This window comes from Callithrix jacchus, chromosome 2, assembly GCF_049354715.1.
Source record: "Callithrix jacchus isolate 240 chromosome 2, calJac240_pri, whole genome shotgun sequence".
NCBI lineage: Eukaryota > Metazoa > Chordata > Mammalia > Primates > Cebidae > Callithrix > Callithrix jacchus.
In genome coordinates this window covers 50,716,095-50,743,520 of record NC_133503.1, presented here as the reverse complement: position 1 = coordinate 50,743,520, position 27,426 = coordinate 50,716,095, and the positions used below count along the sequence as shown (strand labels likewise).

The 27,426-nt window shown below is 37.8% G+C and overlaps 1 protein-coding gene across 8 annotated transcripts in view; it reads right to left on the bottom strand.

Annotated features, from left to right (window-relative positions):
- Positions 1 to 393: 393 nt before the first annotated feature.
- G3BP1 (G3BP stress granule assembly factor 1) overlaps positions 394 to 27,426 on the bottom strand; it is a 29,034-nt gene continuing 2,001 nt past the window's right edge. For 3 of the 8 annotated variants that reach the window (XM_035288980.3, XM_078363496.1, XM_008988421.5), the window contains 11 exons: positions 16,575 to 16,687; positions 13,305 to 13,386; positions 12,658 to 12,831; positions 10,753 to 10,843; positions 9,736 to 9,832; positions 7,864 to 8,065; positions 6,028 to 6,129; positions 5,396 to 5,507; positions 5,049 to 5,177; positions 4,537 to 4,646; positions 394 to 1,839 (listed from right to left, as the gene is read on the bottom strand). In XM_035288980.3, the coding sequence (XP_035144871.2) occupies positions 1,633 to 1,839; positions 4,537 to 4,646; positions 5,049 to 5,177; positions 5,396 to 5,507; positions 6,028 to 6,129; positions 7,864 to 8,065; positions 9,736 to 9,832; positions 10,753 to 10,843; positions 12,658 to 12,831; positions 13,305 to 13,386; positions 16,575 to 16,669 (1,401 nt within the window). In that variant the 5' untranslated portion in view covers positions 16,670 to 16,687 and the 3' untranslated portion in view covers positions 394 to 1,632. Of the gene's footprint in view, positions 1,840 to 4,536; positions 4,647 to 5,048; positions 5,178 to 5,395; positions 5,508 to 6,027; positions 6,130 to 7,863; positions 8,066 to 9,735; positions 9,833 to 10,752; positions 10,844 to 12,657; positions 12,832 to 13,304; positions 13,387 to 16,574; positions 16,719 to 24,210; positions 25,253 to 27,426 lie in introns of all 8 variants that reach the window. The other 5 variants (XM_078363483.1, XM_002744408.7, XM_078363500.1 and 2 more) reach the window with 4 other exon arrangements.

The window sequence follows — 27,426 nt, the reverse complement described above, 5'->3', positions numbered from 1 at the left end:
GTTATGTTTATGTAAAGGAGATGCTGCCAATTTTCAAATATTTGAGGAAGTGGAACCAAACTAGTAACACCAACTTCACTGTAGTCTTAACTGACCCCTTCACAGCAAACCTAGAGTTTCTCAGTCTTAACTGACCCCTTCAGAGCAAACCTAGAGTTTCTCAATAATGCAAATATTCCTATACTATCCTCAAATGACAGTCCTCAAGATGAATACTGTTAAGAAAATAAATAAGTGACTTTGACAACCTGGTTGCCCTTCAATTAGTAATGACAAGTAATCACACAAAGGCTTGCTTCACACTTGTAAACAAAATCTTCACCCATCTCACACACAGCACTCAACAAACAACACATATGTGAAACGAGTATTAGTCTATATTGCCAGATTAAATTTTCTTCCAGAAATATTTTAATAAAAATTGGCCATTTCCAAGAAACACCCACTGCATGCCCATCAATAAGAGAACCATAACAAAATAGAAAATTTACACGAGCACATCAGCAAAGTCCAATATTAAAGTCACATTCCTTCTTATGGGCTATGATTAGGAATCTGATTAGATACCAAAATAAAACTTAATACAAATGCTGAACTACTTAGGCCAAAGAACCTCTATAGAAGCATCTGTCTTCAAAGGCATTCCAGTTTGAGACTCAATTTTAGAATAAGGCATAACAAATAGGTTAACAGAAGACATGTAAGTTGATGAAAGAGGGATTCTACAATTCCCCACATACTCTGAACCTAATAATAAACAAATCTAGATTTTTTTTTTAATTATTTTTCTTTAAACAACTGCCAAGACTGAAATCAAAGATAAATAGAAGGCACAACAGTTTTGCTCTGGTTGTTATCTGGATTTGGGGAATTTTTTTGTTTTTTGTTTTTTTTACAAATACAAATTAAACATGAAAAAAAACTCTATTTCAAAAAAACTAAGTTCATGAAAAGCCTATCAGCTGCATTCTAGACATTTAAAACCTATATATCACAATTTAAATTTCAGTGGTAAAAACAGTAGGTTTTAGAATTGTTTTGTGATCCTCTATCAAAAGAAAATTCTATTCCTTTTAAACATACCAGTGAGAATCAAAACTGTCAAATTTTCCAATGGCAATTTCTCCACACCAGAAAGAAGCCATGACTCTCAAAGAAGAAACAATTTGGGTTTTTCCTGCCTTCAAAATGTTATCAAATCCTGTTTGTCTCACAGGCTTTTGAAACTTGTAGAAAATAAGAAATATTCCAATGAATGAAACATACCAAATGTCAGTAATATGCAAGACACATTCCTTTGGGGAAATGGCTGTTAAAAAAAAAAAAAAAGTCCAGTCTGCATATGCAAAGTAAGCAAGGAAATTCAGTCCTTTTCTTTTTTTCTTCTTTAAAAATCTGTTACTCCTAAAATATCATTCCACAAAATTGGAAGTGAAAGACTAAAGGGCAGGAAAGGGAAGAGAAGGAGAGAGGGATCACACACCATTAACACACAAAAAAAGTAAAATTATACAAACTTATGCAGTTTATAACAGACTGGGGTCATACTCCAAGATACCAAAGGCTGGTCGAAGAAATTCACCATTCTGTAGGAACTAGGGTTCGTATGGCTCCGTGAAGATACATGAAGATTCACTGCCGTGGAGCAAGCCCCCTTCCCACTCCAAATCCTGGTTTCTGCACCATGCCTCCACGGGGAGGGCCTCTCATTCCACCACCCAGCCCACCTCGAGGGCCTCCAGGTCCCCGAAGGCGATTATCTCGTCGGTCCCCCTCCCTGGCAGCTCGAGTCTTCTTCTCTTCCACGTTCAGACGAACCTCACCTCTGAACATGATGGGCTGTAAGAATCAAGGTGACCAGACTTAGAGTACTGATAAGCTGGCTATGACAACAGAGGATTAAAAAAGCTATAAAAAAAACAAAACAAAACAGCAGCGGTCAGGGGCGGTGGCTCACGCCTGTAAATCTCAGCATTTGGGAAGGCCAAGGTGGGAGGATCACGAGGTCAGGAGTTTGAGACTAGCCTGACCAACATGATGAAACCCTGTCTCTACTAAAAAAATACAAAAATTAGCCAGGCATGGTGGCACATGTCTGTATTCCCAGCTACCCAGGAGGCTAAGGCAGGAGAATTGCTTGAACCCAGGAGGTGGAGGTTGCAGCGAGCTGAGATCGCACCACTGCACTCCAGCCTGGGCAACAGAGCGAGACTCCGTCTCCTTAAAAAAAAAAAAAAAGAACCAGCAGATTATACATCAACTGAGTTCTCACAGTTCCGCTTTGTTTGTTTTTTTTAATGAGATGAAGTTTTGCCTATCACCCAGGCTGAAGTGAGCAAGATCTCCGCTCACTACAACTTCCACCTCCCGGGTTCAAACACTTCTCCCTGCCCCAGCCTCCCAAGTACTTGTTTTCTCATAGAATTACGTAAATTGAATAAAGAATTGCCACCTTCTCCACAGATGGTGGAGGCCTAGAATAAAACTGCATCATCACCAATGTGAAAAGATGGCACTGCACATATTTATGCAAAGTACATATACATTTCAAATAAAACCTTCATTGATTTGACAAACTTTAACTTGCTGTTCACCTTCTAAGAATTTCGAATAGTCTTGGTCTTCTTTTCCTCCTAACAGAGCCAATGCAGTTAACAGGCTACCAAACATTTCAATAAATTCAATTCATGCTCTTTACCAGCAATATAATTTTCTACTTTCTTAAAATGAGTATCTAACAGTATTTACTATATGTCACTGAAGTGTTCTATTCAGATTAATTAGCTCGGTTAACCTTTACAACAACCCTCTGATGCTTGATACCTACTTTAAGAACTAGCAAACTAAGGGCTAGGGAGGTTAAAGAACTTTTCCCATGGGCCACAATAATAAGTGATGGAAGAAGAACGTAAACCAAGGCCTCCAGATTGGGAAAAATACGCTTTCAACTACAAAGCTACACTACAGCATGTCATATACCAGAGCAATCAGTTTGACATAAGCTATTTTTGCTCACACAAAAAATTACTGAAAAGAGCATAGTACACTTCTATAAATACCATGAAATGAAGGGTGGCTACAAGATCTAATACATGCTGAATGACGGATTTATCTACAAAGCCTACTAGACATTTCTGGGTTCTTCACTGGCTTTGGTGAGATAAACCACTGTTCTCTCATTTCTCAAACAGTATTTTGCAGGAGATGCTTCACAAAAATATGTGGTCAAATAATTCGAAAGATAACATACATTTGCATGTTAAGGTTGACATAATGTTATGAACCGAACATTAAACTTTGCAATATGGCCAGGCGTGGCTGCTCATCCCTGTAATACCAGCACTCTAGGAGGCCAAGGCAGGCAGATCACCTGAGGTCTGGAGTTCGAGACCAGCTTGACCAACATGGCAAAACTCCATCTCTACTAAAAACACAACAAATTAGCCAGGTGTGGTGGTGGACGCCCATAATCCCCTATTCAGGAGGCTGAGGCTGGAGAACTGCTCGAACCTGGAAGGTGGAGGTTGCAGTGTGCCGAGATCATGCCACTGCACTCTAGCATGGGAGACAAAGCGAGACTGTCTCAAAAAAAAAAAAAAAAAAAAATAGCAGTATGCCCATTAACATTCTGGAGAATATCACTGATCTGCAATGTTTCTATTATATGGCTTAAAGTACATAGTTTTAATCCACAGGGAAGAAAGCAGATTAGTGGCTGCCAGGGACTGGGGAGACATGTACAAGGAATGACTGCATAGCGAGTAGAGAGCTTATGGCTTTTAGTAAAAATCTTTTGGAATTAGAGGTAATGGTTGCAAAGCAATGTGTTCTAAATGCAATTAAGTTGTACATTTTCAAATGGTCAATTTTGTTATGTAAATTTCACCTCAATAAAAAAAGTACAGCTTAATGAATTAGTATTATTTATACCCTTGTTCTTTTCTACTACTACAAAAAGTTGTTCTTTGCAGGGGAAGGGAAGCTTTCTTTGGGGATCCCACCGTAAGATTCCCATTCCACAAATTCCTCTATTATTAGGATGTACGCAGTAAGAGTACTGTTAATAAGGGTGGTTCCAAGTAGGGTGACTACATAATTTATCTTCCAAACCCAATTTATTGACTTAAAGGATAAGCTCTTAATAGTTATTCTCTAAAAACAGCAGTATACCAAAACTGCCTTGGGCAAACTGGCTCTTATCTTGGTTAAAAGTAGCTTGGTATTTCATCTCTTGTACATCTCCTGTAACACCAAGGAAAGATAGTTACATAAATCTCAGTGCACTGATAACTATTCGTTTTCTCATTCTCATAACACACATTATCAAAAACTAAATTATTTAGACAGAAGTTTTGTTTTGCTAAAAGCCCCAGGCAGGTCTTTTAATAATGGCTGAAAATAATGAAATAAATTACCTGAACATGTTGGAATAAACTGCACTTTACATAAAGATCCAGCTATAAAGATAAATATATTCTAAAGAACCAAAACCCTTCAAAACAAAAACAAAAAAAATCAAGATGAATAGCTGCTTACCCTGTTGCTAAGGACCTTCTGAACAGGCTCAGAATCATCAAACACAACAAAACCAAAATTGGGTAATTTCCCACCACTGTTAATGCGCAACTCCACCACGTTCCCATAATCTGCAAGTGAAACAGATTCTCAGGTAACTACTCACACCATTCCCTTTTAAACTTTACATGTACACAGTCGCCACTAGGTGCATGACTACTGAGCACTTGAAATATAAATATAGCTAGTCTGAAATAAGATGTGCCTCTCATATGTATAAAACTATGGGAAGTACATTTGGATTTCAAAGACTTAATAAAAAGTGTAAAATATCTCTCACAATATTCCTACATGTTGAAATTACAATGCTTTAGAGTTAAATGTATTAAAATTATCCAGTTTCTTTTTATCATTTTGTTTTTTTAACCATGACTACTAAAAAAGTTATAATTACATATAAGGCTTATCTATTTCCACTGTACAGTGCTAGAGTGACACTAGATGAATATAATGTTCAAACCTAAATAACCTACTTTGAAAGAAATCTTTAAGCTCTGATTTGTCCACTTCATGAGGCAGGTTGCCAATGAAGAGTTGGTGACTATCAGGGTGTCTCACCATTCTTCGGGGTTCAATGTCACCTTGCTCACCAGCATCACGGACTTAAAAGGAAACAAAAACATCAACGAAAGCCAAGAGAAAGAAGACACCTTTCAGTGACTGCTCACATTCCATAGTTTTCCATCTACCCTAAAAACAAGTAATTCCATCAACCCTAAAAATTTTTATTTTAAAGCATGTAAATACCAACTGCCCTCCCAAAATAAGCTCTCACCTCAAAATACCCCAAACTAGAGAAATCGTCCTTCTGAGCTCTTACTTGGTCTGGGTCCCCTTTGGGGAGGAATATTTATTCGTTGTTCTCGCACTCTTTGATCCCTTTGAGGTCTCTGTGGTGGAATCTGAGATTCAGGCTTAGACTCTGGACGGGGCTGAAAAATTTTTAAGTTAACTGTTATGTTAAAACAGGCTTATTAGTTTTCTTAATTGTCTTAGTTAACAAGGTTTAAACTAGAAAATGGACAATTCTCTCACAAGAAAAATCATTAAAAACCATCTTACACCCTTCTCTGCTGCCCTATACATTAATGTTTTTGTGTGTGTGTGAGCCAAAGTCTCACTCTGTTGCCCAGGAGGCAGTGCAGTGGCTCAAGCAATCTCTTGGGCTCAAGCAATCCTCCTACCTCAGCTTCCCAAGTACCTAGGACTACAGATGCATGCCACATGGCCCAGCTGATTTTTTTTAGAGACAGAATCTCACTATGTTGCCCAGACTGGGTTCAAACTCCTAGGCTCAAGTGATCAGCCCACCTCAGCTTCCTAAAGTACTGGGATTACAGGCACAAGCCACATTGCACCTGGCCAGTTTCCACATTCTCTAAGCCTCTGTTGAATCACATTATGAAAATGTAAGTAAATTTGCCTAATGTACAAGTTTTATTGGAATCTTACCTGTGAGGCTGGTACTTTAACAACATGAGGTGGTATCCCAGTAACTGGAACAGCTCCACTGGGTGGAAGGTTCTTACTGGTCACAGAAGCCCAAGAAAATGTCTAAGGGAACAATTACCAGCATTACATAATTATACCATGTAACAAAACAATATAAAAGCTACTAACTCTTGACTTCCTGTACATAACAAATCGTATCACATTCTCATAAGCAGGATGGAGTTTATATACATCTTAAGATTCCTCTCTTTCAACTATTCAAAATTTAGTAGTGAAATTCCTTGGGACTGATGATCAAGTACCAGGCAAATCTGAGAGGCTTAGGGTCAAGAAACTATTTACTTTTTTTTTTTGAGACAGGATCTTGCTCTGCTGCCCAGGCTGGAATGCAGTGACATGTACACAGTTCACCATAGCCTCCATCTCCTGGGCTAAAATGATCCTCCCACCTGTTTCCCAAGCAGCTGAAACTACAGGCAGGCACCAACACGTCCAGCTATTTCTTCCTTTTAGTAGAGATGAAGTCGGACTATATTAACCAGGCTGGTCTTGAACTTCTGAACTGAAGCAATCCTCTTGCCTCAGCCTCCCAAAGTGCTGGGATTACATGTGTGAGCCACAACACCTGGCCAGTGGAAAACTATTTTCCTTCAAATTTGTCAATCAAATAAATTCGCTCTCCTCCAAAATCTGCTCAGGTCTTCCTACTATGATTCAATCCAATCCATGGTACAAACACTGACTCAATTATATCAACTGCAGAACCATCACAAACACCTAACACAATTAAAAATCTTCAGAACCTGTTATTCTACCTAATTATCTCTTTTCCTTTTCCACTGCCACAACTCAAATTTTTAACAGCCACCTAAGTGGTCATCTAGTCCAGCCAACCTACTTTTCCACTTACTTTTTATTGTTTTGTTTTTGTGACAAGGTCTTACTCTATCACTCAGGCTAAAATGCAGTAGCATAATCATAGCTCACTGCAGCCTTGACTTCCCAGGCTAAGCGATCTAACTACCTCAGCCCCTCAAGTAGCTGGGACCACACATAGGCACCACCATGCCCAGCTAATGTTTTCTACTTGTAGGCTAATGTCATTTCCACATTGCTTTTCCTACTCACATATTAGCTGCCAGAGAGCAAGAACCCTATCTGTTTTACAAATAAAATACCTATACCTTGAACAATGCCTAACACACAGCAGAAATTTGAATTGTTGAGACAGGATCTCAAACAAATGATATAAGCCTGAGCCTATAAATACAGCACTAAAAATTATATTACTTCCCAGAAGATCAAACATAAAGGTTTCTTGAGTTTTGACATTATCACCCTGATGAGATTCAGGAGGCCAAACTGAAAACTTCTGAAATTAGCTATGCCAATTAGAAAAGAAGTTATACTTCAGCAGTTCATTTCTACTTCTACTAAAACTTCATAGGAAAAGTATATTCTGCCATGTTATTTTTCTAAAAAAGATGTTACGGCACTTGTTTTAACAAGCATGTAATAATTTATGGTATAAAATATTAAAATATTAAAAAGATGAGGGATCACCGACGTGGTTATACAGTAGCACTTATAATTTCTGGTCTAACAGGCATTCAAGTTAGCTATGGGAAAGGAGTAGTTTATTTTGATGAAATAAAGTTAACACACATCCTACCTCTCTCTTATCAAAGGAATGGCTCAATATCTAAGAAATTTCCCTGAAATGAACCACCAATATGAAAATGTATCTAACAAAAGTCAACCAAACAGTAATACAGAAGAATAGTGTTTTTTTTTATATAACTAGAAACAGAATAAAAATGAAGACATATTTCATACCCTCAAGTCTTCCTGTACTGTCTGAGCTACATCTGCAGGTGCTGGAGAAGAACTCTTCTGAGCATCCTCAGGAGCAGTTTCTTCTAATACAGGCTCAGGCTTTTCCTCTTGAATTTCAGATACAGGTTCTTGTTCTGGTTCTGGTTCAGGGTCAGGCTCTGGTTCAGCAACAGGCTCCTCTAAATGTTCTTCCATGTCATTACTTTGAGAGAAAAAATTGAGAAATATCATTCTGCCACCTGCCACCATTTATTTTGCAAAAAAACTTCCCATCATTTATTAACTAGAAACCAGAACATAAAATTAGCTCCTTCTGTCCAAAAAAAATCTAGAAATTGTATATCTGAGTTTTTAAAAAGTGATTTAAAAAATACCACTCAATAACTTAACTGGAATCCATTTGTTTGATAGATTCTGATAAGCAAATGAATCAAGAGATCAAAATGAACCAAATCACTTAATGGTTGGAATCCCACAACCATTACAATTCATTTAGCATACAACATCACAAAAACTCTCAAAACAGGCCGGGGAGGGGGGAAAAGGAAGTTGCCGTTCAATGGGTTTAGTCTCTCTGTAAGGTGAAAAGTCCTAGAGATTTGTTGTAAACATGTCTGTAACAGTTAACGCTACTGCACTTTATATTTAAAAATAGTTAAAATGAAAAAAGAGGTTAAGATGGCAAACTTTATATTTGGCTTTTAACACAAACACAAAAAAACTCTTAAGCACATAAGGAATTAGGGGGAGAAAAGATATTAGTTATGATTCAGAATACAATTCTTAAAATTCCACATAAATCAACCAGGAATGCTGTTAAAACTGCAGAGGTGGCTGGGCACACACCTGTAATCCCAGCAATTTGGGAGGCCAAGGTGGGCGGATCACCTGAGGTTAGGAGTTCCAGACCAGACTGGTCAACTTGGCAAAACCCCATCTCTACAAAAATACAAAAAATTTTTTTTAACCAAAATTAGGTGGAAAAAAATACAAAATTTAGCCAGGCGTGGTGGCAAGTGCCTATAGTTGCAGCTACTCAGGAGGCTGAGGCAGGGGGATTGCTTGAACCCAGGAGGCAGAGGCTGCAGTCAGTACCACTGCACTCCAGCTTAAGTAATAGAGCAAGACTCTGTCTCAAAAGAACAAAAACAAAACTGCAAATGTTTTTCCTCCTGAAATTTGAATTCAGTAGGTTTGCAGTGGGACCATGAATCTTCATTTTGAACCAGCAACCAAAGATGAGTAGCCTGATTAGTTCATCACACCTTAAGAAACACTTGAAAACACCCTTCAGGCACTGATTAACATTCAGTGTGTCATATGGTAACATGTAAATATGGATTTCTAGTGCTATCAAACATATTTCTGTTCCAGTCACAAGGGAGAATAAACCCAAAGGTACAATGAGGCACTTACTAAGGTAATAAAATCCTTTATTGCTACTTAACTCACATATTGGTATTTTGATCAATTTATGCCTGATCTCTAATTAAATAGGTCTCTGTCCACTTTTTATTCCCTCAGAGCATTTAACATCTCAATATATTGACCTCATGATAAACAATATTCAAGTTTTCACTTAACACCAAGAAAAAAACTAAACCAAAAAGCAACTGATACTATTTAAATTAAGCAAAATAGCAACCGACAGTATTTAAACTAAGCAATAGATTGTCCTCACAGTACAATCTACTACTAACAAACAAGTTATGTATTTTTGTTTCATCAAAATTACCAGAAGCAAAACCATTCTTCTGAGAAATTATTACTTTGAGGTAATTCTCAGAATATGTAAATGCCCTCCAACAAATGGAAAGACTAGATAATGCAAGTTCTTACACAGCCCTGGACACGTGAACAAAATTTTTTTACCTGACAACTGCCTGATCATAGAAAGTTCCAGAATCATCAGGTACCACCTCAGGTGTCTGCTGTCTTTCTTCAGGTTCCTCTACTTCTTCTTCAGACTCTAAGTGAGGAAAAGATATTTAAAGTAATTTGTACTTACTGAATTCACATACACATTCACTTTCACAATGTTCACAAAACCACAGTGAAGAAAAACATATGTAAGTAAACGAAGTAGGGCAATTTGATAAAATCACAGCATTGACTTTAAGGGCTGAACTACGGCTTCTACGGTTAGATTTTAAGGCTACTGTAGTGTCTTGGTTTTTCAGAGCATGGAGCCTAATGCAGGCTCTGTCACCTTACTAGCTACATGACATTAGGCAATTACATTAGGCAGTTATCTAATGCAGGCTCTACCAATTTACTAGCTAGGCAATGACTGCACATCTGTAAGCCTGTATTACAAAATAAATATACTCTGTCATACAAAACACGCTCAAATTCTATTATTTTGGAGAAAATTTCCCATGAGTCTCTGTGTCTACACATCTTCCATACCTACCCTTTCTTCCAGACTGTCTCTCAAGGACATGTGTATAGCAAACAGCTTTGAAAGACTGTCTCCCTCCAGAACGAAGAGTAGGTATGTTTACTGCCTGTTATAAAAAATTTGTGTTCCCTAAACTCAATGTCCCATGCCTTTAACACAACCCACTGCAGTAGAAGTATCATCCAGCCTTCTTCATGACATCCTGTTGGTAACTGTGGCAAAAAAGCTACTGCTGCTGCTGTGAGTTAACCTACCTCCTTCTGAACTAAGAGTCTTAGGTCTTCTACTAGCATCCATGATGTAAGGGAACCTATTATCAGCTTCAAGTAGGGTAAAACCTCAGACTCTTCATATACCATGATAATTACCAGTTACTAATGAAAAACAGAGTATAATGAAAACAGTGAAGAAACCCATAGTCTCTTGAGGGCAATCTGATATCATTTTAAAAAATTTAGATAAGTAACTTAAAGTATTTCACTACTTACCCTCCTGAGGCTCAGTGACAAACCCACCAAAGACCTCATCTTGGTATCGGAAGATATCATTGTGAACATAGAATTTATTTGCAACAGACCCCTGCAATGCCAATACAAAGTTTTCATTTATTCCATAGACTTTTTAAAACTGCACTCTACACCACTGGTGACTAGAACAAGTTTACCTCCAGGAGACATCTGGCAATGTCTGGAGACATTTTAGTTTTTGTTGCTGTGGGGCTTTTGAGACAGGGTCTTGCTGTCACCCAGGCAGGAATGCAATGGCACATCACAGCTCACTGCAGCCTTGACATCCCAGGCTCAAGTGATCCTCCCACCTCCTAAGTAGCTAGGACTATAGGGGCACACCACCAGGCAAAGCTATTTCTTCTTCTTTTCGAGTCAAGACGGGATCTTGTTATATTGCCCTAGTTGGTCTTTAATTCCTGGGCTCAAGTGGCCCTCCTGCCTCAGCCTCTGAAAATTCTGAATTATGGATATAAGTCAGCATACCCTGCCAACATTTCAGTATTCACTGCAGGGGATGCTACTGACAACTAATAAGGTCAGGGATGCACTAAATATCCTACAATGCAAAGGACAGGCTACCATAACAAAGAATTAGTTGATCCAAAATGTCAACAGTGCCAAAACTAAAAATGCCTGGTCTACAACAAATGGTAAAAAGACTACACTCACATATATTTTGTTTGCTCAAAATACTTTACTTCACCACAAGATAAATATCCAAAAACTGACAAAGCTCTAAGTATGTAAGCGGCCAGAGCCCACATCTCAAATCATTAAAAGGCAATCATATTCCAGACAGGCGCAGTGGCTCATGCCTGTTAATTCCAGGACTTTGGGAAGCTGAGGAGGGTAGATCACCTAAAGTCAGAAGTTTGAGACCAGCCTGGCCAATATGGTGGAACCCCATCTCTACTAAAAATACAAAAATGAGCCAGGCACAGTGCCATATGCCTGTACTCTCAGTTACTAGGCAAGCTGAAACAGAAGGATCACTTGTACCCAAATCAAAAAGAGAAAACATAAGGCCAGGTGAAGTGCTCATGCTTGTAATCCTAACACTTTGAGAGGCCAAGGCAGGTGGATCACTTGAGGTCAAGAGTTAGAGACCAGCCTGAAAAACATGGTGAAACCCTATCTCTACTAAAAATACTAAAATAGCCCAGCCAGTCCCAGCTACTTGGGAGGCTGAGGCAGGAAAATCACTTGAACCCAGGAGGTGGAGGGTGCAGTGAACAGAGATGGAGCCACTGCACTCCAGCCTGGATTATACAGTGAGACTCCATCTCAAAAGAAAAAAAAAAGAGAGAGAGAGAGAGAAAAGATATTTAACTTTATAGTGAGAAAACCTAAGTAATCAAAATTCACATCACAACTAAATGACATAATGTGCCTCTTTAATGGGAAGCACTGAATGACACACAGAAAGCATCCAACAAAAAAAGTGACTGCGCTTCAAAAATGTTAATGCCATAAAAAACCCAAAAGATTAAGAAACAGTTGCCTATTAGAAGAGATTAGAGACATGATAGATAAATGCAATGTGTTCAAAGTATAGATTCCTTGTTGGACAAGGAAAAAGAAATCACTAAAAGACATTATTGAAATACTTTCCAAATTTTAGATATTGATTATAGATAATTATATTGCATCATTTCCTGAATTTGATAACTGTACTACAGGAATTCTTTATTCTTATAGAGAAAGAATTATATACATGTGGAAGTGGTGACAGCAGCTCTTGGTAAGGACAGCTACATATAGGAGTTATTGTATTAGTCTTCCAAGTTTTCTTTAAGTCTGAAATTTCAAGTGTTTTTAAAGATATGCACAATCATTCGTTGTTTTTTTTCCATGTCACTACAAAACAATCATTCCTATACATACCTCAGGAGCAAGGACAAACGTCTGCATAAATCTCCTCAAAGCCTGGTTGTTGTTAGAAAGAAGCCCCATCACCTGGACTACCACACCATCATTTAGCGTGGCATGAGCATCAACATGGCGAATCTTGGTGTGGCAGTTGGTGAAGTTTTGAGACATCACTTTCCTGTGGATTTCCTTAAAAAAAAAAAAAAAAAAAAAAAAAAAATCAACTGTGAATGCCTTAAAATTTAAATAACCTCCAATTAAAAAGCTACCAACACAATACAGGTAAAGAGAATGTGCATATTTAAATTACAGGATATGCAGACTGTATTTGATTTTTCTTTGTATACTCTATTCCCAGTGACCACACTTGAATTTTTTAAATAACTGACCTGAATTAATACTTTAAAGTTTAAAAAGATGATCCCTATGCTAAAGCCAATTATCTTCAAATATAAAAAAAGTTTTAGATTATCATACAAAATTGACAAATCTGACATCACATAGGCATTTCAACAAATACATTAATCAGTAATAAAACACATCAACTTTTGCTAAAAAGCTGAAAAATCTGATCTTTATCAGCAAATCAATTTTGTATGTATCCACTTCAATTTTGAGTTTTCTACCTGCGTAACAGCCTAAATAAAGTTTGAAATGCTTACTTTCTGTCCATAGACAGCATCTGCTGGCTTTCCATTTGAATCCAGTCCCCCATGGACATAAGAAGAGTTCTTTCCATAAAATCTGTAAAATTGGAAAATGATTTACTTGTCATCTCCAAGTATCTTTTTTTTTTTTTTCCCCCACATTTGATACCTATCCTGTCTACTGGCAAACTTTTTTGAGACAGGGTCTCATTCTGTCACCCAGGCTAGAGTGCAGTGATGCGATCACAGTTCGGTGCAGCTTCAATGTGCTGGGCCCAAGTGATCCTCTAGCCTCAGCTTCCCAAAGTAGATAGAACTACAGGCACCATGCCTGGCTGATTCTTTTTATTTATTTTAAGTAGACACAAAGTCTTACACTATGTTGCCCAGGCTGGTCTCGAACTCATTAACTCAAGCAATCCTACCTGCCTTGGCCTCCCAAAGTGCTGGAATTATACAGGTGAGTCACCGCACCTGGCCCTAGCAATGTGTTTTCTTTCTCATCTTTGTATGCAATCATCTCTCTATCCCCTATGTGCCACTTGTTCAACATTTGCTGAATGGGAATGGATTTGGTTCCAGGTTTCAGGGTAGGATGATCCTGTTGGGAAGGATCTTGTAGTTTCATGTCAGGATGACCACCAATACACAAGTTCCTATTTTCACTGAAGAAGAAAACACGGCTGGAACAGCTCTATTGTCCATAGACTTCAAGTGTCCTTTTATTAATATATCTGAGAATACATGTGAGCAGTTTCCCTTCAACACCTAGCTCATGGAGCAAGTGTTTTCGAAATAGTTTTGTAAAATTTCTGCTGATGCAGTTAAGAATATCAAAGTCAATTCCTCATAGTTTTCACCCATCAATGTCCTCATTTGATCTGTTTTCATTAAAACAATATTCCAACAGGAAAGCAACAAACCAAAATGCGCTAATCCATGGATAACCACTATTAACATTTGACACTTGTCTTCTAGATAAGCACCTTTTTTACAAATGAGCCCATGTATGTTATTCTGTATGTCTCACCCCCAAAAAAGGGAACACATCTGTGACCACAAGAACCCCTAAGTCTGCCTTTCTACTTTTCAAGTTATTGAAAGGATACATCTCAGCCAAAGAATCAGTTCACTACTGACTAGGGCCACTTTTCATGTGCCTCAGAGATATATGTAGGGGAAAGAGGTCTTAAAATAAATAAATATTGTGACAGATTAGTGCCCTCTAATGGTGGGGAAAAAATCAATGAATAATGATAGTGACAAGAAAGACTATTGCATGTGGTTAATTTCTTTCAACCCCATAGAATAAAACTGGCATATGACAAAAAGAAAAAAGGACAGGCCAGGCATAGTGGCTCATGCCAGTAATCCCAGCACTTTCGGAGGCTGAGTTGGGCAGATCATTTGAGGTCAGGAGTTCAAGACCAGCTCAGCCAATATGGCAAAACCCTGTTTCTACTAAAAATACAAAAAAAAAAAAAAACAAAAAAAAAAAACAAAAATATTAGCCAGGCATGGTAGCATGCACCTGTAGTCCCAGCTACTCAGGAGGCTAAGGCAGGAGAATCACTATAACACAGAAGGCAGAGGCTGCAGTAAACTGAGATCTCACTGCTGCACTCCAGTGAGGGGAACAGAGTGAGACTCCATCTCAAAAAAAAAAAAAAAAAGAAGTGTGTGTGTGTGTTCTGTATAAAAAACCTGGCTGGGCATGGTGGTGCATGCCTATAGTCCTAGCAGTGTAGGAAGCTGAGGCAGGAGGATCGCTTGAGCCCAGGAAGTCAAGGCTGCAGTAAGCTATGATCACACCACTGCACCCCAGCCTGAGCAACAGAACAAGACTGTCTCCAAAAAAAAATAGAAAGGGTAAAAACAGCTTAGAGACTTGTTCAACCACTTAATACTCATGTGCATATGTACCAGCAAATTTTTAACCCCTCTGAGTGTATCTGCTAAATGAAGTTAACTGTCTCACAATCAACGCCTTACATTTTAGTAGAGGAATGCCATTGCATTCCAGCCTAGATAGTTGAGACCCTCTCTCTCTCTCTCTCTCACACACACACACACACACACACACGCTACACACACACTCTCTCTCTCTCTCACAAGATATATTCCAATTACAGAGCAATGCCAAAATCAGTATTGAAAACATTTATAAATTATATTTTATACCTGATAATCATGTAACTAATATTCAAGTTGGTCAAGGTGTAAGGGAAAAAATAGTTCTGGTCCAGCAAATACACATTTTGAAACTTCTATGAAATTATTCTAACAAGTCCACATAAATAGACAGTTTTGTATAATGCAACACTGTAAGAGGACATAATAGAAGCAATCTCTAGATTCATCATTAGATTAATACACTACATCTCTATAAAAAACACTGTGGCCACTAAAATTAATGGAATATGAGTATTATCCTGAAAGATAACTCCAGATTATCAAGTTAAAAAGCTAAAAGACAGAATATCAAAACATGTTTTTACACATACAGAAAAATTGTTTCTGTGGTTTTACTAGACACTTCCATAATTTGTTTATCTGTGTCTTAATGTATCATTTCTACTAAAAACAAATTATAGAAGTATCTAGTAAAACCACAGAAGCAATTTTTGTGTATATATATAAACAGTTTAATACAATTTTTAAAGCACATCAACACAAAAGTACATTATTACAGGAACAGTCATGAATTGTCTTTAATACATTATTTTTTACATCAACCTCAGCTCCAGCATTCTTTAATACACTCTTAATAAATAATGCATGACTATACCATTACATTTTGATTGTTATTTTCCAATGATGTACAAGTTTAGGTAACTTAGTCTAAACTTTTAAAATTATTTTTTGGGGCTAGGCATAGTGGCACACGCCTGTAATCCCAGAACTTTTGGAAGTTGAGACAGGTTGATCACCTGAGGTTGTGATTTCGAGACCAGCCTGGCCAACATGGTGAAATCCCATCTCTACTTTAAACAAAAAAAAAATTAGCTGGGCTTGGTAGTGGGCACCTGCAGTCCCAGCTACTGAGGAGGCTGAGGCAGGAGAATCACTTGAACTGGGGAGGTGGAGGTTGCAGTCAGCTGAGATTGCACCACGGCACTCTAGTCTGGGCAAAAAAAAAAAAAAAAAAAAAAAATTGGGGGATACGTACATGCAAATAAGTATTATGCAACAACCCTACAAGGCACAAGATGATGAGTGGGAGAATCTCTTAAGTACTACATACTAAAACACAGCATTAGATGATGTAGGAGAAAAATGTCTCACCTATGCAGCATGTCTGGGGCCTGGTTCAGCAGTGTGTAATACTGTCTCACAAATTCCCGCCCGACCAGCAGGGGACTAGGCTTCTCCATCACCATTGCTTTGGTCAATTCAACCTGGGGGAATAAAAGTCAAATATGTCCAAACCTGAAGGATCAAACACAGGGGAAAAGATTGAATCATTTAGCTGAAACCAACTGAGAGAAAAGAACACTTCAGCAAGTCGTTTAAAAAACGAATAGCATAAAATCAAGCAGAACCCATAAGGACCAGTTGAGATTTTATACAAATTCATTGCAATTTTATAAATACAAAAGGGGGAATCATTAAGAAGAATTCATCATTATCGCCAATATTAAAGATAAAAGAACCTCAAAGGTATGTATTTCCAACACACGTCTCATCATCATTTTTTTTTTTTGAGATGGAGTCTCACTTTGTTGCCCAGGCTGGAGCACAGTAGCGTGATCTCAGCTCATCACAACCTCCACCTCCCAGGTTCAAGTGATTCTCCTGCCTCAGCCTCCTGAGTAGCTGGGCCTACAGGCATGCTCCACCACACCCAGCTAATTTTTGTATTTTTAGTAGAGACGGGGTTTCACTATGTTGGCCAGGCCGGTCTCAAACTCCTGACCTTGTGATCCACGCGCCTTGGCCTCCCAAAGTGTTGGTATTATAGGCGTGAGCCACCCTACCCAGCAATTTTCTTAAGTTATTAAACCCAATTAAGAGTGTTCCAGTTGTAAAGTTACAAGCACATTCTTAGTTGAGGCAATATTAGATTCAAAGGCAATAATCTTAAACACCATAGCTTTGACATCCAGGGACAAACTATCACTTTTTCTGGCCCATCTAAATCAGATAAACTTTTAGTATAGCAACTTTTTAAAAAAGAAACTACAAAACTAAAATTACTAAATATGCTTACTAGTTCACTCTACAATGGAAAAAATGTCAAAATAAAATGGAGAAGTTAACAAACAAGATGTTTATACTCAAAATAATTCCCACTATATCAAAATTATGAAAATTTAAAGTCAACATCTTTGAGTGCCAAGAAAGGCACCCGTCCCAAAGGAAGTCCAATTATTGTCAGCTATTACCAAAAAATGCTTTTTGATTACAATACCTGAAATGAGACCAACTTTTCATTCAAGGAGGGAGAAAATTATCTCAAACTTAAACATACAGGCAAACAGAGAGTATGTACAGATTTAATTACCATAGAAAGGAAAAGTGAAATTTTAGCTGTTTTTTTTAAACAGGATAGACAAAATAGATTGCTTGTTTAGAAATTTATCAACCAAAATCAATTTGTGAAGATATATTTACTTTTATCTAGTTCATCTTTGCATTATTTTTTCCCACCCCCCAACCTAACTTTGCATTATTCTGGAATATCTACCCCATTTACTACTTTATTTCACTAACATCTGCTATTTTCCCCAAAACTAGAGCCACTAACATCAATATGAAACAGCTTACCAGTCATACTAGGAGTATTTTGCCTTCAGGCATGTGGATATCAATAACAAGAATACGGATCCTAAATCTTACACTAATGTACTCTAAAAGTTGGCTGGAGCCGGGTGCGGTGGCTCACACGTGTAATCCCAGCACTTTGGAAGGACGAAGCAGGTGGATCACAAGGGTCGGGAGTTCAAAACCAGCCTGGCCAATATGGTGAAACCCCATTTCTACCAAAAACACAAAAAAATTAGCCAGGTGTGGTGACACATGCCTGTAATCCCAGCTACTCAGGAGGCTGAGGCAGGAGAATTGCTTGAACCCAGGGGAGATTGCAGTAAGCCAAGATTGCGCCACTGCACTCCAGCTTGGGCGACAGAGCAAGACTGTCTCAAAAAGAAAAAAAGAATTCATCTCTCAGTATAGGAACCAAAAGAAAAAAAAAAAAGTTGGCTGGGCGCGGTGGCTCACACCTGTAATCTCAGCACATTGGGAGGCTGAAGCAGGCAGATCATTTCATCCTTACGTTAATATTTTAACAGTTTACATCATTTTGCAAACTCAGGTCTTAATCAGCATTTAATTTTCCAAACAGATGCTACTTTGAGTTGAGATTGTCAACTTCAGAAACATGCAACAGCTGCTAGCTAAACCAAATTTTCAATACTCTAGGACTGAAGTTAAGTTTCAACATTAGATATGCCTCAATACCCTTATAGTCTCCCATTTACACTATGAACAGTTCCATTTAAGTAGCAGCTTCTCCTGAAATCACTCCTTTAATGTAAATAAATATATCTATTGATAATATCCACCAAAGAGCTCAAGCGAAACAGTACCAGTATTTTTTTAATTCCACATAACTAAATATGAATTTCATTTCATTAAAAAAATCAGGCCGGGCATGGTGGCTCACACCTGTAACCCCAACACTTTGGGAGGCTGAGGCGGGTAGATCAGGAGGTCAGGAGTTCAAGACCAGCCTGGCCAACATGGTGAAAACTCAGCTCTACTAAAAATACAAATATTAGCTAGGCGTGGCAGCACGAGTCTGTAATCCCAGCTACTCGGGAGGCTGAGGCAGGAGAATCTCTTGAACCTGGGAGGTAGAGGTTATGATGAGCCGAGTTCACACCACTGCACTCCAGCCTGGGCAACAAAACAAGACTCCTTCTCAAAATAAAATAAAATAAAACTATGTTGCTTCACTGCTTAAAAAAATACTCAAGTCTTAAACTAAAATAGTCAAAGGCTTCACAAATTCTACATTAGTCATGGTCAGATGAAACATACTGAATAAAGAATACAAACTTTTCCCCAAATAGTAAGTTTCTTAAGAGCAGAGTCCATTTCTTATCCAAGTTTTTAGCCCCAAAACTTGATGTCTGACACATAACAGACACATTTTTTCTTTGAGACTAAATCTCACTCTTGTCGCCCAGGCTGGAATGGCAATGTTGTGATCTAGGCTCACCACAACTTCCTCCTCCTGGGTTCAAGCGATTCTCCTGCCTCAGGAGAATTCCAGCCTCCTAAGTAGCTGGGATTACAGACATGCCCGGCTCATTTTTGTATTTTTAGTCAAGACAGGGTCTCCATGTTGGCCAGGCTGGTCTCGAACTCCCAACCTCAGCCTGGCCTCCCAAAGTGCTGGGATCACAGGTGTGAGCCACTGAGCACAGTTAAAAGCACAATTTTTTTAATTCAACTTTCTCACACAAAAACAAGAAGTTGGAATTTTATAATAGCAGAGTTGATTTCTCACCAACTATCAAAACTGACTTATCTGGTTTTCCACCATTTAGATTAAGACAGCAGATATGACACTGTTTCTTTAATTATTAAAAATGTTGTTTGAGACCAGTCTGGGCAACAACAAAGCAAGACCCTATCTCCAAAAAAATGGAAAAAAAAAAAAAAAGAAAGAAAAATAAATTAGCTAAATGTGGTAGCACATTCCTTTAAGTCTCACGTACTCAGGTAGATGGGGCGGAAGGCATGCTAGAGCCCAGAAGTTTGAGGCTGCAGTGAGCTATGATCATGCCACTGCACTTCAGCCTGGGTGCCAGAGAAAGACCCCATCATCTCAAAAAAAAAAAAAAAAGTATAAAAATAAAAGAACGTTTAATAAGTTCTTAGCTAATTGAAGACCACACACCAAAAGTTTTGTGAATAATTTTGCTATTCCCAGTTAAAAAAAAAAAAAAGTCTGGGCTGAAATTAGTGGTTCACACATGTAATCCCAGCACTTTGGGAGACCAACGCAAACAGATCACTTGGGGCCAGGAGTTCGAGATGAGCCTGGCGAACATGGTGAAACTCTGTGTCTACTAAAAATACAAAAAATTAGCCAGGCGTGGTGGCAAACACCTGTAATCCCAACTACTCAGGAGGCTGAAACACAAGAATCACTTGAACCTGGGAGGCAGAGATTGCAGTGAGCCAAGATTGCACCACTGCACTCTACCTGGGCCACAGAGCAAGACTCTGCCTTTAAAAAAAAGAAAAAAAAAAACCTGTTTGCTCATTCGCAGAAAAAAAAAATGTAGTAAATTTTGGCAATCTGAATCTATACAGAGCATCAATAAATCCTAGTTAGGAAAAAATTGTACATCATCTCTCTGAAATCTTTTCTGGCCCAAACATAAAACACAAGCTATAAGAAATGTGAACATAATACTTCTCAAGAATTCTCAGTCTTGTTCATCAACTCTCAATTCTATCAAATCTAAAAATAATTAAAGCAAGCAAATTTAAACAGATGAGTCACAGAAAAGACAGTGCTTTGCTAGTTATTAACCCACTGTGACAAATATTTTATGAAATCTATGAATTACCTCTGGGGGGGGATTTTTTTTTTTAATCTATGCATGATTGGCTGGGCATGATGGCTCACACCTGTAATCCTAGCACTTTAGGAGGCCAAGGCAGGCAGATCACCTGAGGTCATGAGTTTGAGACCAATCTGGCCAACATGGTGAAACCTGTCTCCACTAAAAATTAAAAAAAATTAGCCAGGTGTGGTGGTACTTGGCTGTAATCCCAGCTAGGAGGCTGATGCTTGAACCCATGAGGCAGAGGCTCTAGTGAGCCGAAACTGTGCTACTGCTCTCCAGCATGGGTGACAAAAGGAAAAAAGTTTAATGCATTATCAATGAAAACACATGCTAGTATTGCGGGGTGGGAGAAAATGTTTGCTAAAAATTTCCAAGGCTCTCCCTCATTTAGAAACACTCTCAGCACACTAAGTCCTTTTCTAAAGTGGTTTTGAAAATTTCTGCAACTACGGACTTTGGCTGTTCCTAATATAACAACATATATCAACAGATGATGAAATATAAGTAATATTCTTAAGGATGATATACACTGATATCATTAAGATCTAGAAAGATATTATTAAACGACCTTGAATTTACCAGTTTCAAATGAACCATCCAAAATTAAGAAAGTTTACGAGTTTTCAAAGGCTACCTTTAAGATGAATAAAACATGACAAATGAACTTTGAAAATGGAGAACAATTTTGCAGTTATCTAATAAAATCAAAAACACTCTGATGAAAATCAAGCAGTTCTCTTCTAGGTACATACACAAAAGAAACCCAATTAAACAAAACAAAAACAAATAACTGCCAACTTATTTCTAAAGTACAACATCGGTAACAACCTACATATCCATCGAACAAGGAATGGTTATTAAGTTGTGGTTTATTCACATTAGGGAAACCTCTGTATCTAAGACAACCATGAGAGCACTTTTAAGATTGAAAACAGCTACTATTAATTGTGTCAGATTAACTGAAGTGAATCTGGACCGTCCCTGGCAAACCAAGACATATGTCACCCTATTTATATCTGTCAGAAAGTGAGCACACAAACATTAAAAAGAAAAAAAGAGTTGCCAAATATGTACTGTATGATAGCCTTACATATATGTAAAAGTGTTTTTAATACAAATACCAGATATTGTACATAGCTACACAGTCTGGACATAGAGAGACAAATGGATCCATGAAACGGAATGGGGTTCAGTAACACATCCACAGAGACAATATATTTCCAGCAAAAGTGCAAAGACAATTCAGTGGAAAAAGTATACTCTTTTCAACAATTGGTACTGAAACAATTAGATATCATATGCAAAAAACAAAAACCAGAACCTCAATTCATGCCTCACAACACATACAAAATTTAACTCAAAATGATTCAGTGTAATTAAAGAGCAAAATTTCTAGGGAAAATCTGCACAACACTAAGATTTTAGAAACACCAAAAGCAAATGAAGAAGGCAAATTGATCACGTACACTGAATCAAAATTAAAACTATCTGCTCTGCAAGACACCATCAAAAGAATGAAAAGGCAAGCCAAAGACTAGGAGTAAATATTTGCAAAGCATGTATCTAATTTTTTTTAGATAGTGTCTTGCTTTGTCACCCAGCCTGGAGTGCAGTGCCACACACTGCAACCTCCACCTCCCAGGTTCAAGCAATTCTCATGCCTCAGCCTCTTAAGAGGCTGGGATTACAGGCACCCACTAACATGCCCAGCTAAAGGTGGATGTTTTACTAGAGATGGGTTTCACCATGTTGCCCAGGCTTGTCTCAAACTCTTGGCCTCAAGTGATCCTCCTGCCTCAGCCTCCTGAAGTGTTAGGATTATAGATGTGAGCCACCACGCCCAGCCCGTATCTCTGATTTTTAAAAACTTCTATCCAGAATACATAAAGTACTTTCAAAATTAAGAAACCACCCAGGTGCAGTGGCCCACACCTGTAACCCCATCACTCTGGAGGCCAAGGCAAGCAGATCACCTGAGGTCAGTAATTCCAGACCTAGCCAACATGGTGAAACCCCATCTCTACAAAGAACCCAAAAATTAGCCAGGCATGATCCCAGCTACTCAGGAGGGTGAGACAAAAAAACGGCTTGAACTCAGGAGGCTGAGGTTGCAGTGAGCTGAGATCGTGCCATTGCACTCCAGCCTGGGACACAAGAGCGTAACTCTGTCTCAAAAAAAAAAAAAAAAAGATAATAATTAAGTAACCAATCCCATAACACAGGATCGAAAGATTTAAAGACAACTTCACCAAATAAATTACATGAATGCCAAATGAAAAATGCTGATCATTATTAATTACAGAAATGCAAAGTAAAAACTGTGAGGTACCACTAAACACTTGTCACAATGACTAAAATTAAAAAGACTAACCATACACACTGTTAGCCAGCTGCTGGTAGAAATGGAAACCTCCAAATATTACTGGTGGGACTGTAAAATGGTACAACCACTTTGGAAAACAGGGAGTTTCTTTCTAAATTAGGCATACATGTATCACATGAACTAAACATTCCCCTATTAAGCATTTACCCAAGAGAAATAAAGGCACATATATCCATACAAAGATTTGTACACAAAGTTCAGAAGCTTTATTTTTAATATAGTCAAAAAGCTGAAAACACAGGTTTTGCATGTTTCAATGTCCACCAACAGGTAAATCAATAAACTGTGATACGCCTACACAACAGACTAGCACTGAGCAACAAAAAAAGAACATAACTTATTTACACAAAAATTCTAGACAATGCAAAGTAATCTACAGTTATAGAAAGACCAAGGATTTCCTGCAGGGAGAAGGGTGGGAGGAACAAGTAAGAAAGGGAAAAGGGACATGAGAAAACTTTTGGCGGTAACAGATACGTTCACCACCTTGACTGTGGTGACAGTTTCATGGGTATACTTTTTTTTTTAAGAGTCTGCTGTGTTGCCCAGGCTGGAGTGCAGTGGCATGATCATAGGTCACTGCGGCCTCAAACTCCCGGGCTCAAGTAATTGTCTCTGCCACCTCAGTCTTTTGAGAAGCTGGAAATACAGGTGGTATCTGAAATTATCAAGCAGTACATTTTTAAAACACGCAGTTTATGTCAATTATACCTCAATAAAGCTATTAAAAAAAATTATCCCATCAATAAAACAGTCTGGAAAGACTCAAGCATATATCAAATTTTTGTAAATTTTGTTTCAGAGTTATGCTATGTATTCAAACATTTGATATTCGGTACTCTAAATCATAGGAATTTAGAAAAAAAATCTTTTACCAAAACCAGAGTAACTTGAATACAGAAGCCAATGTCTGTACTTAGAGCAAGAGCAGTATCACCATTACTGCGCCTACCGTCAATCTATTTTCCAAACTCTTCACATTTACCACCTGTTACCCTCCCTTCAAAATTCTTCTTGACAGCTCCTTGGAGAAATGGTTGATTCCGGACCTGAGACAGGCAAAATACAAGATACGAGTCTGAAACACCTGGTAATTAATGAAAGAAAGAAAATGCTTTTAAAAAACAGAAAAGACAGGCAAGTATCAAAACAAAAGAGCCAAAAAAAAAGCTGGAACAATATGAACAAAATAATCTGTGGCCAGGCACAGTGGCTGACACCTGTAATCCCAGCACTTTGGGGGGCCAAGACAGGATTGCTTGAGCCCAGGAGTTCAAGACCAGCCTGAAAAATACTGTATAAAAATAGAAAATAAAATAAATATTAAAAAATAAGTAAATATCAGCAAGGATAATGGTGGATTACAATCCAAAGAACAAAATTAATATCCATGGTCTACAGTCACATAAATGACTGAAAAGAAACAAATGAAGAATACACAAATCTTCCTTACAGAGAATTTATAATACTGTAGAAAGAATTGGGCAAATTTTTTTTTAAATCACTATTAGAACAGTAATACCTATCTGCAGTAATACCTGCAGACAAGATCCTAAAATGCTAAAATTAAGAAGGGGAACTTTATTTGCATGCCAAAATATTAACAGTAGCTTTAATGTATGTCCACAAATTCACATTCTCCTCCTTCTAGAGAAGTAGAGTCTAATTCTCTTCTCTCCTTGAGTGTGACCAGGACTTAGTAACTAGCACCTAAGAAATAGTATGGAAAGGGGAAAAAATACTAACCTGACAGATACCACCTTAACAAAATCATGAGTTTAAATTCAACGAGGTATATATTATGGACCCCCAATATGACTCGATAAGGGTAATTTCTGTGGTATTCTTCCCCTAAAATCCGTACTTCAGTGTAATCTTAATATCAGATCCAAATGACATCAAGTGTATGGTCAAGAAAGTCAAAAGGAAAGACAAAGTGACACAGATCAGGAGACTAAGGAGACTACATACAATGTGGCATCCTGGACTGGATCCTGAAACAGAAAAAGGACTTTAGTAGAAAAACAGGAAATCCAAATACAGTCTGTCATTGAGTTTACAGTATTTTATTGATGTTAATTTATCAGTTCTGTTCAAAGTACCCTGACTGTAATATGTTAACACTGGATAATAAGTATATAAATTGCAACTCTTCCACAAATTTTATCTCAAAAATACCGTTTTTCTGAAAGAAAAACCCTTCAGGAATCAGAATACTTAACTTTTATCTTTTACCTTAGTGTATCCCTTCCCCACTTCGAAGTTAAAACCTACTCAGGTTCATAATTAATAAAAAATCAATCTTGCTCATCAAGTGAAAAGATATGTTAGTTAATACTGATGCTCATCTGCAAAATTCTTAAATAGATGATCAAGACAGGTGGATATACTCCAGGAAACTCTAGGCAACCTCAGAGTCCAGGAACAAGGGTGTACTTAAGGCACAGCCAACAGCTTTGCATAAACAGCATGTGGAATAAGCCTGCAAAGGCAGGTAGGTGTCACATTCTTACCTTCCATATTCAAAATCCCCCTAAGATTTTTTAATTAAGTAAATAGCAGGCTATAGTACACTATTAGGTACCGCATGCTTTTCAAAATACTTTGGACAATTCCGTTTCAGAGCCCCAATTCACTTCTTAGTTAAAAAAAAAAAAAAATGGTAATACCAAAGATGTGTGAAAGCACTTTCAAAATATGCAAAGGGTTATACAAATACATGATGCTTTATAAAACCAATGAAGTTAACAGCCACCAAAGATTACATCCCTACAAAGGCCTTGTGTGTACCATCCAGGAAGCCACATCTCTGAATCATCTATAATTTTTATTTTATTAAGTACCTAAGATACAACATGCATACCAAAAACTAAGCAGTATTACATGATAGACAGCCATCTGACAGAAGAGGGACTCTGTCATAAAGCCACCTCAAGACCTTATTTACTAAGCTACAGGGAGTGAGAGCATTTTTTTTTATTGCTTTCCACCTCGAAAGACAGATTAAGACACTATTCATGTATGTGAATCATTCCTACTCTTAACCATATCACCTGCCTTGCCTTAGCCTTCCCAACTGAAGCCAGACAGGATGTCCTAGAATACCTTTAAAAAGAAATAAATAGCTGATTTCTGAGATATAAAATTATAAACCTAGTTTGCCACCACACTGTGATCACCAACTACATGTGAGATAACAGTTGCTGAATCTAAATTTAACTCCAGGGCTTGGAAGGGCAGTATTGCACTACCACAGGTTTTTCCCACTTGCTGTTAACAAACTACTGGGGGAAGGGTGCAGTTTTGTTTTTTGTTTTTTTTTCTTTTTCGACCTACCTACTTCCACAATTATCCATTCTTCTCTGTAAAGTCAGTAATAGTTTTGTCCAAGGCAGCCAAAGCACAATATAATTAAACAAACAACATACAATGCTTATTTGAATTCTGAAACCTTAAAAAAAGTAACCAATCAATTTGCAAATGTTAAGACCAAGTGGGCAGTTTTATTAGACTGACAAAAATAAAAGAAAAAAAAAATTGGCTTTAGTCACAAATGTTGGTTTTATGTTAAATTTTATCTTTTAACACTAGCCCCCTCAGTCCTAAGGACCATATACCATTCACAAACTTTTACAAAAACTTAAACCTGCCTCTGTTGTTTACTTTCTATGCAAACATTAGAACGAGTGGGGGGGGGGCGGGGAGAAGAAAAACCATAACATAAATTGCAAAAGAAAAACTGCTCTAAGTAGGTCACAAAGAAACATTACCAAAATCTCCTAATGTTCCCCTGGTGGACTGTCAGCTGAGAACAGCAAACTGAGAAAAAGAACAAAGAACTGCCTACTTTTCTACCTGTAAGAAGGACAAAAGTTTACACTTTTCCACCGGTAAGTAGCAGCTCCAACAAAATTAACGTATAATTTGGTAGGGTTTAGGGCAGCCCAAGCCTTATGTTACCACTATTTGCTTCCATTCACTTGTTCCTGACAAAGGAATGCACAAGTGAGCAGTTGAAGCACCAATCTGTGAAATAATCACATAATTTTCATATTCCTGACCAAGTGATAACCTTTGCCTGAGGCCAAGAACAGTTATTTTTTAAAAATATTTTAAGTAGAAACTAACAAAATCTTCCCTCAATAACATGTAAAATAATTTCATTCTA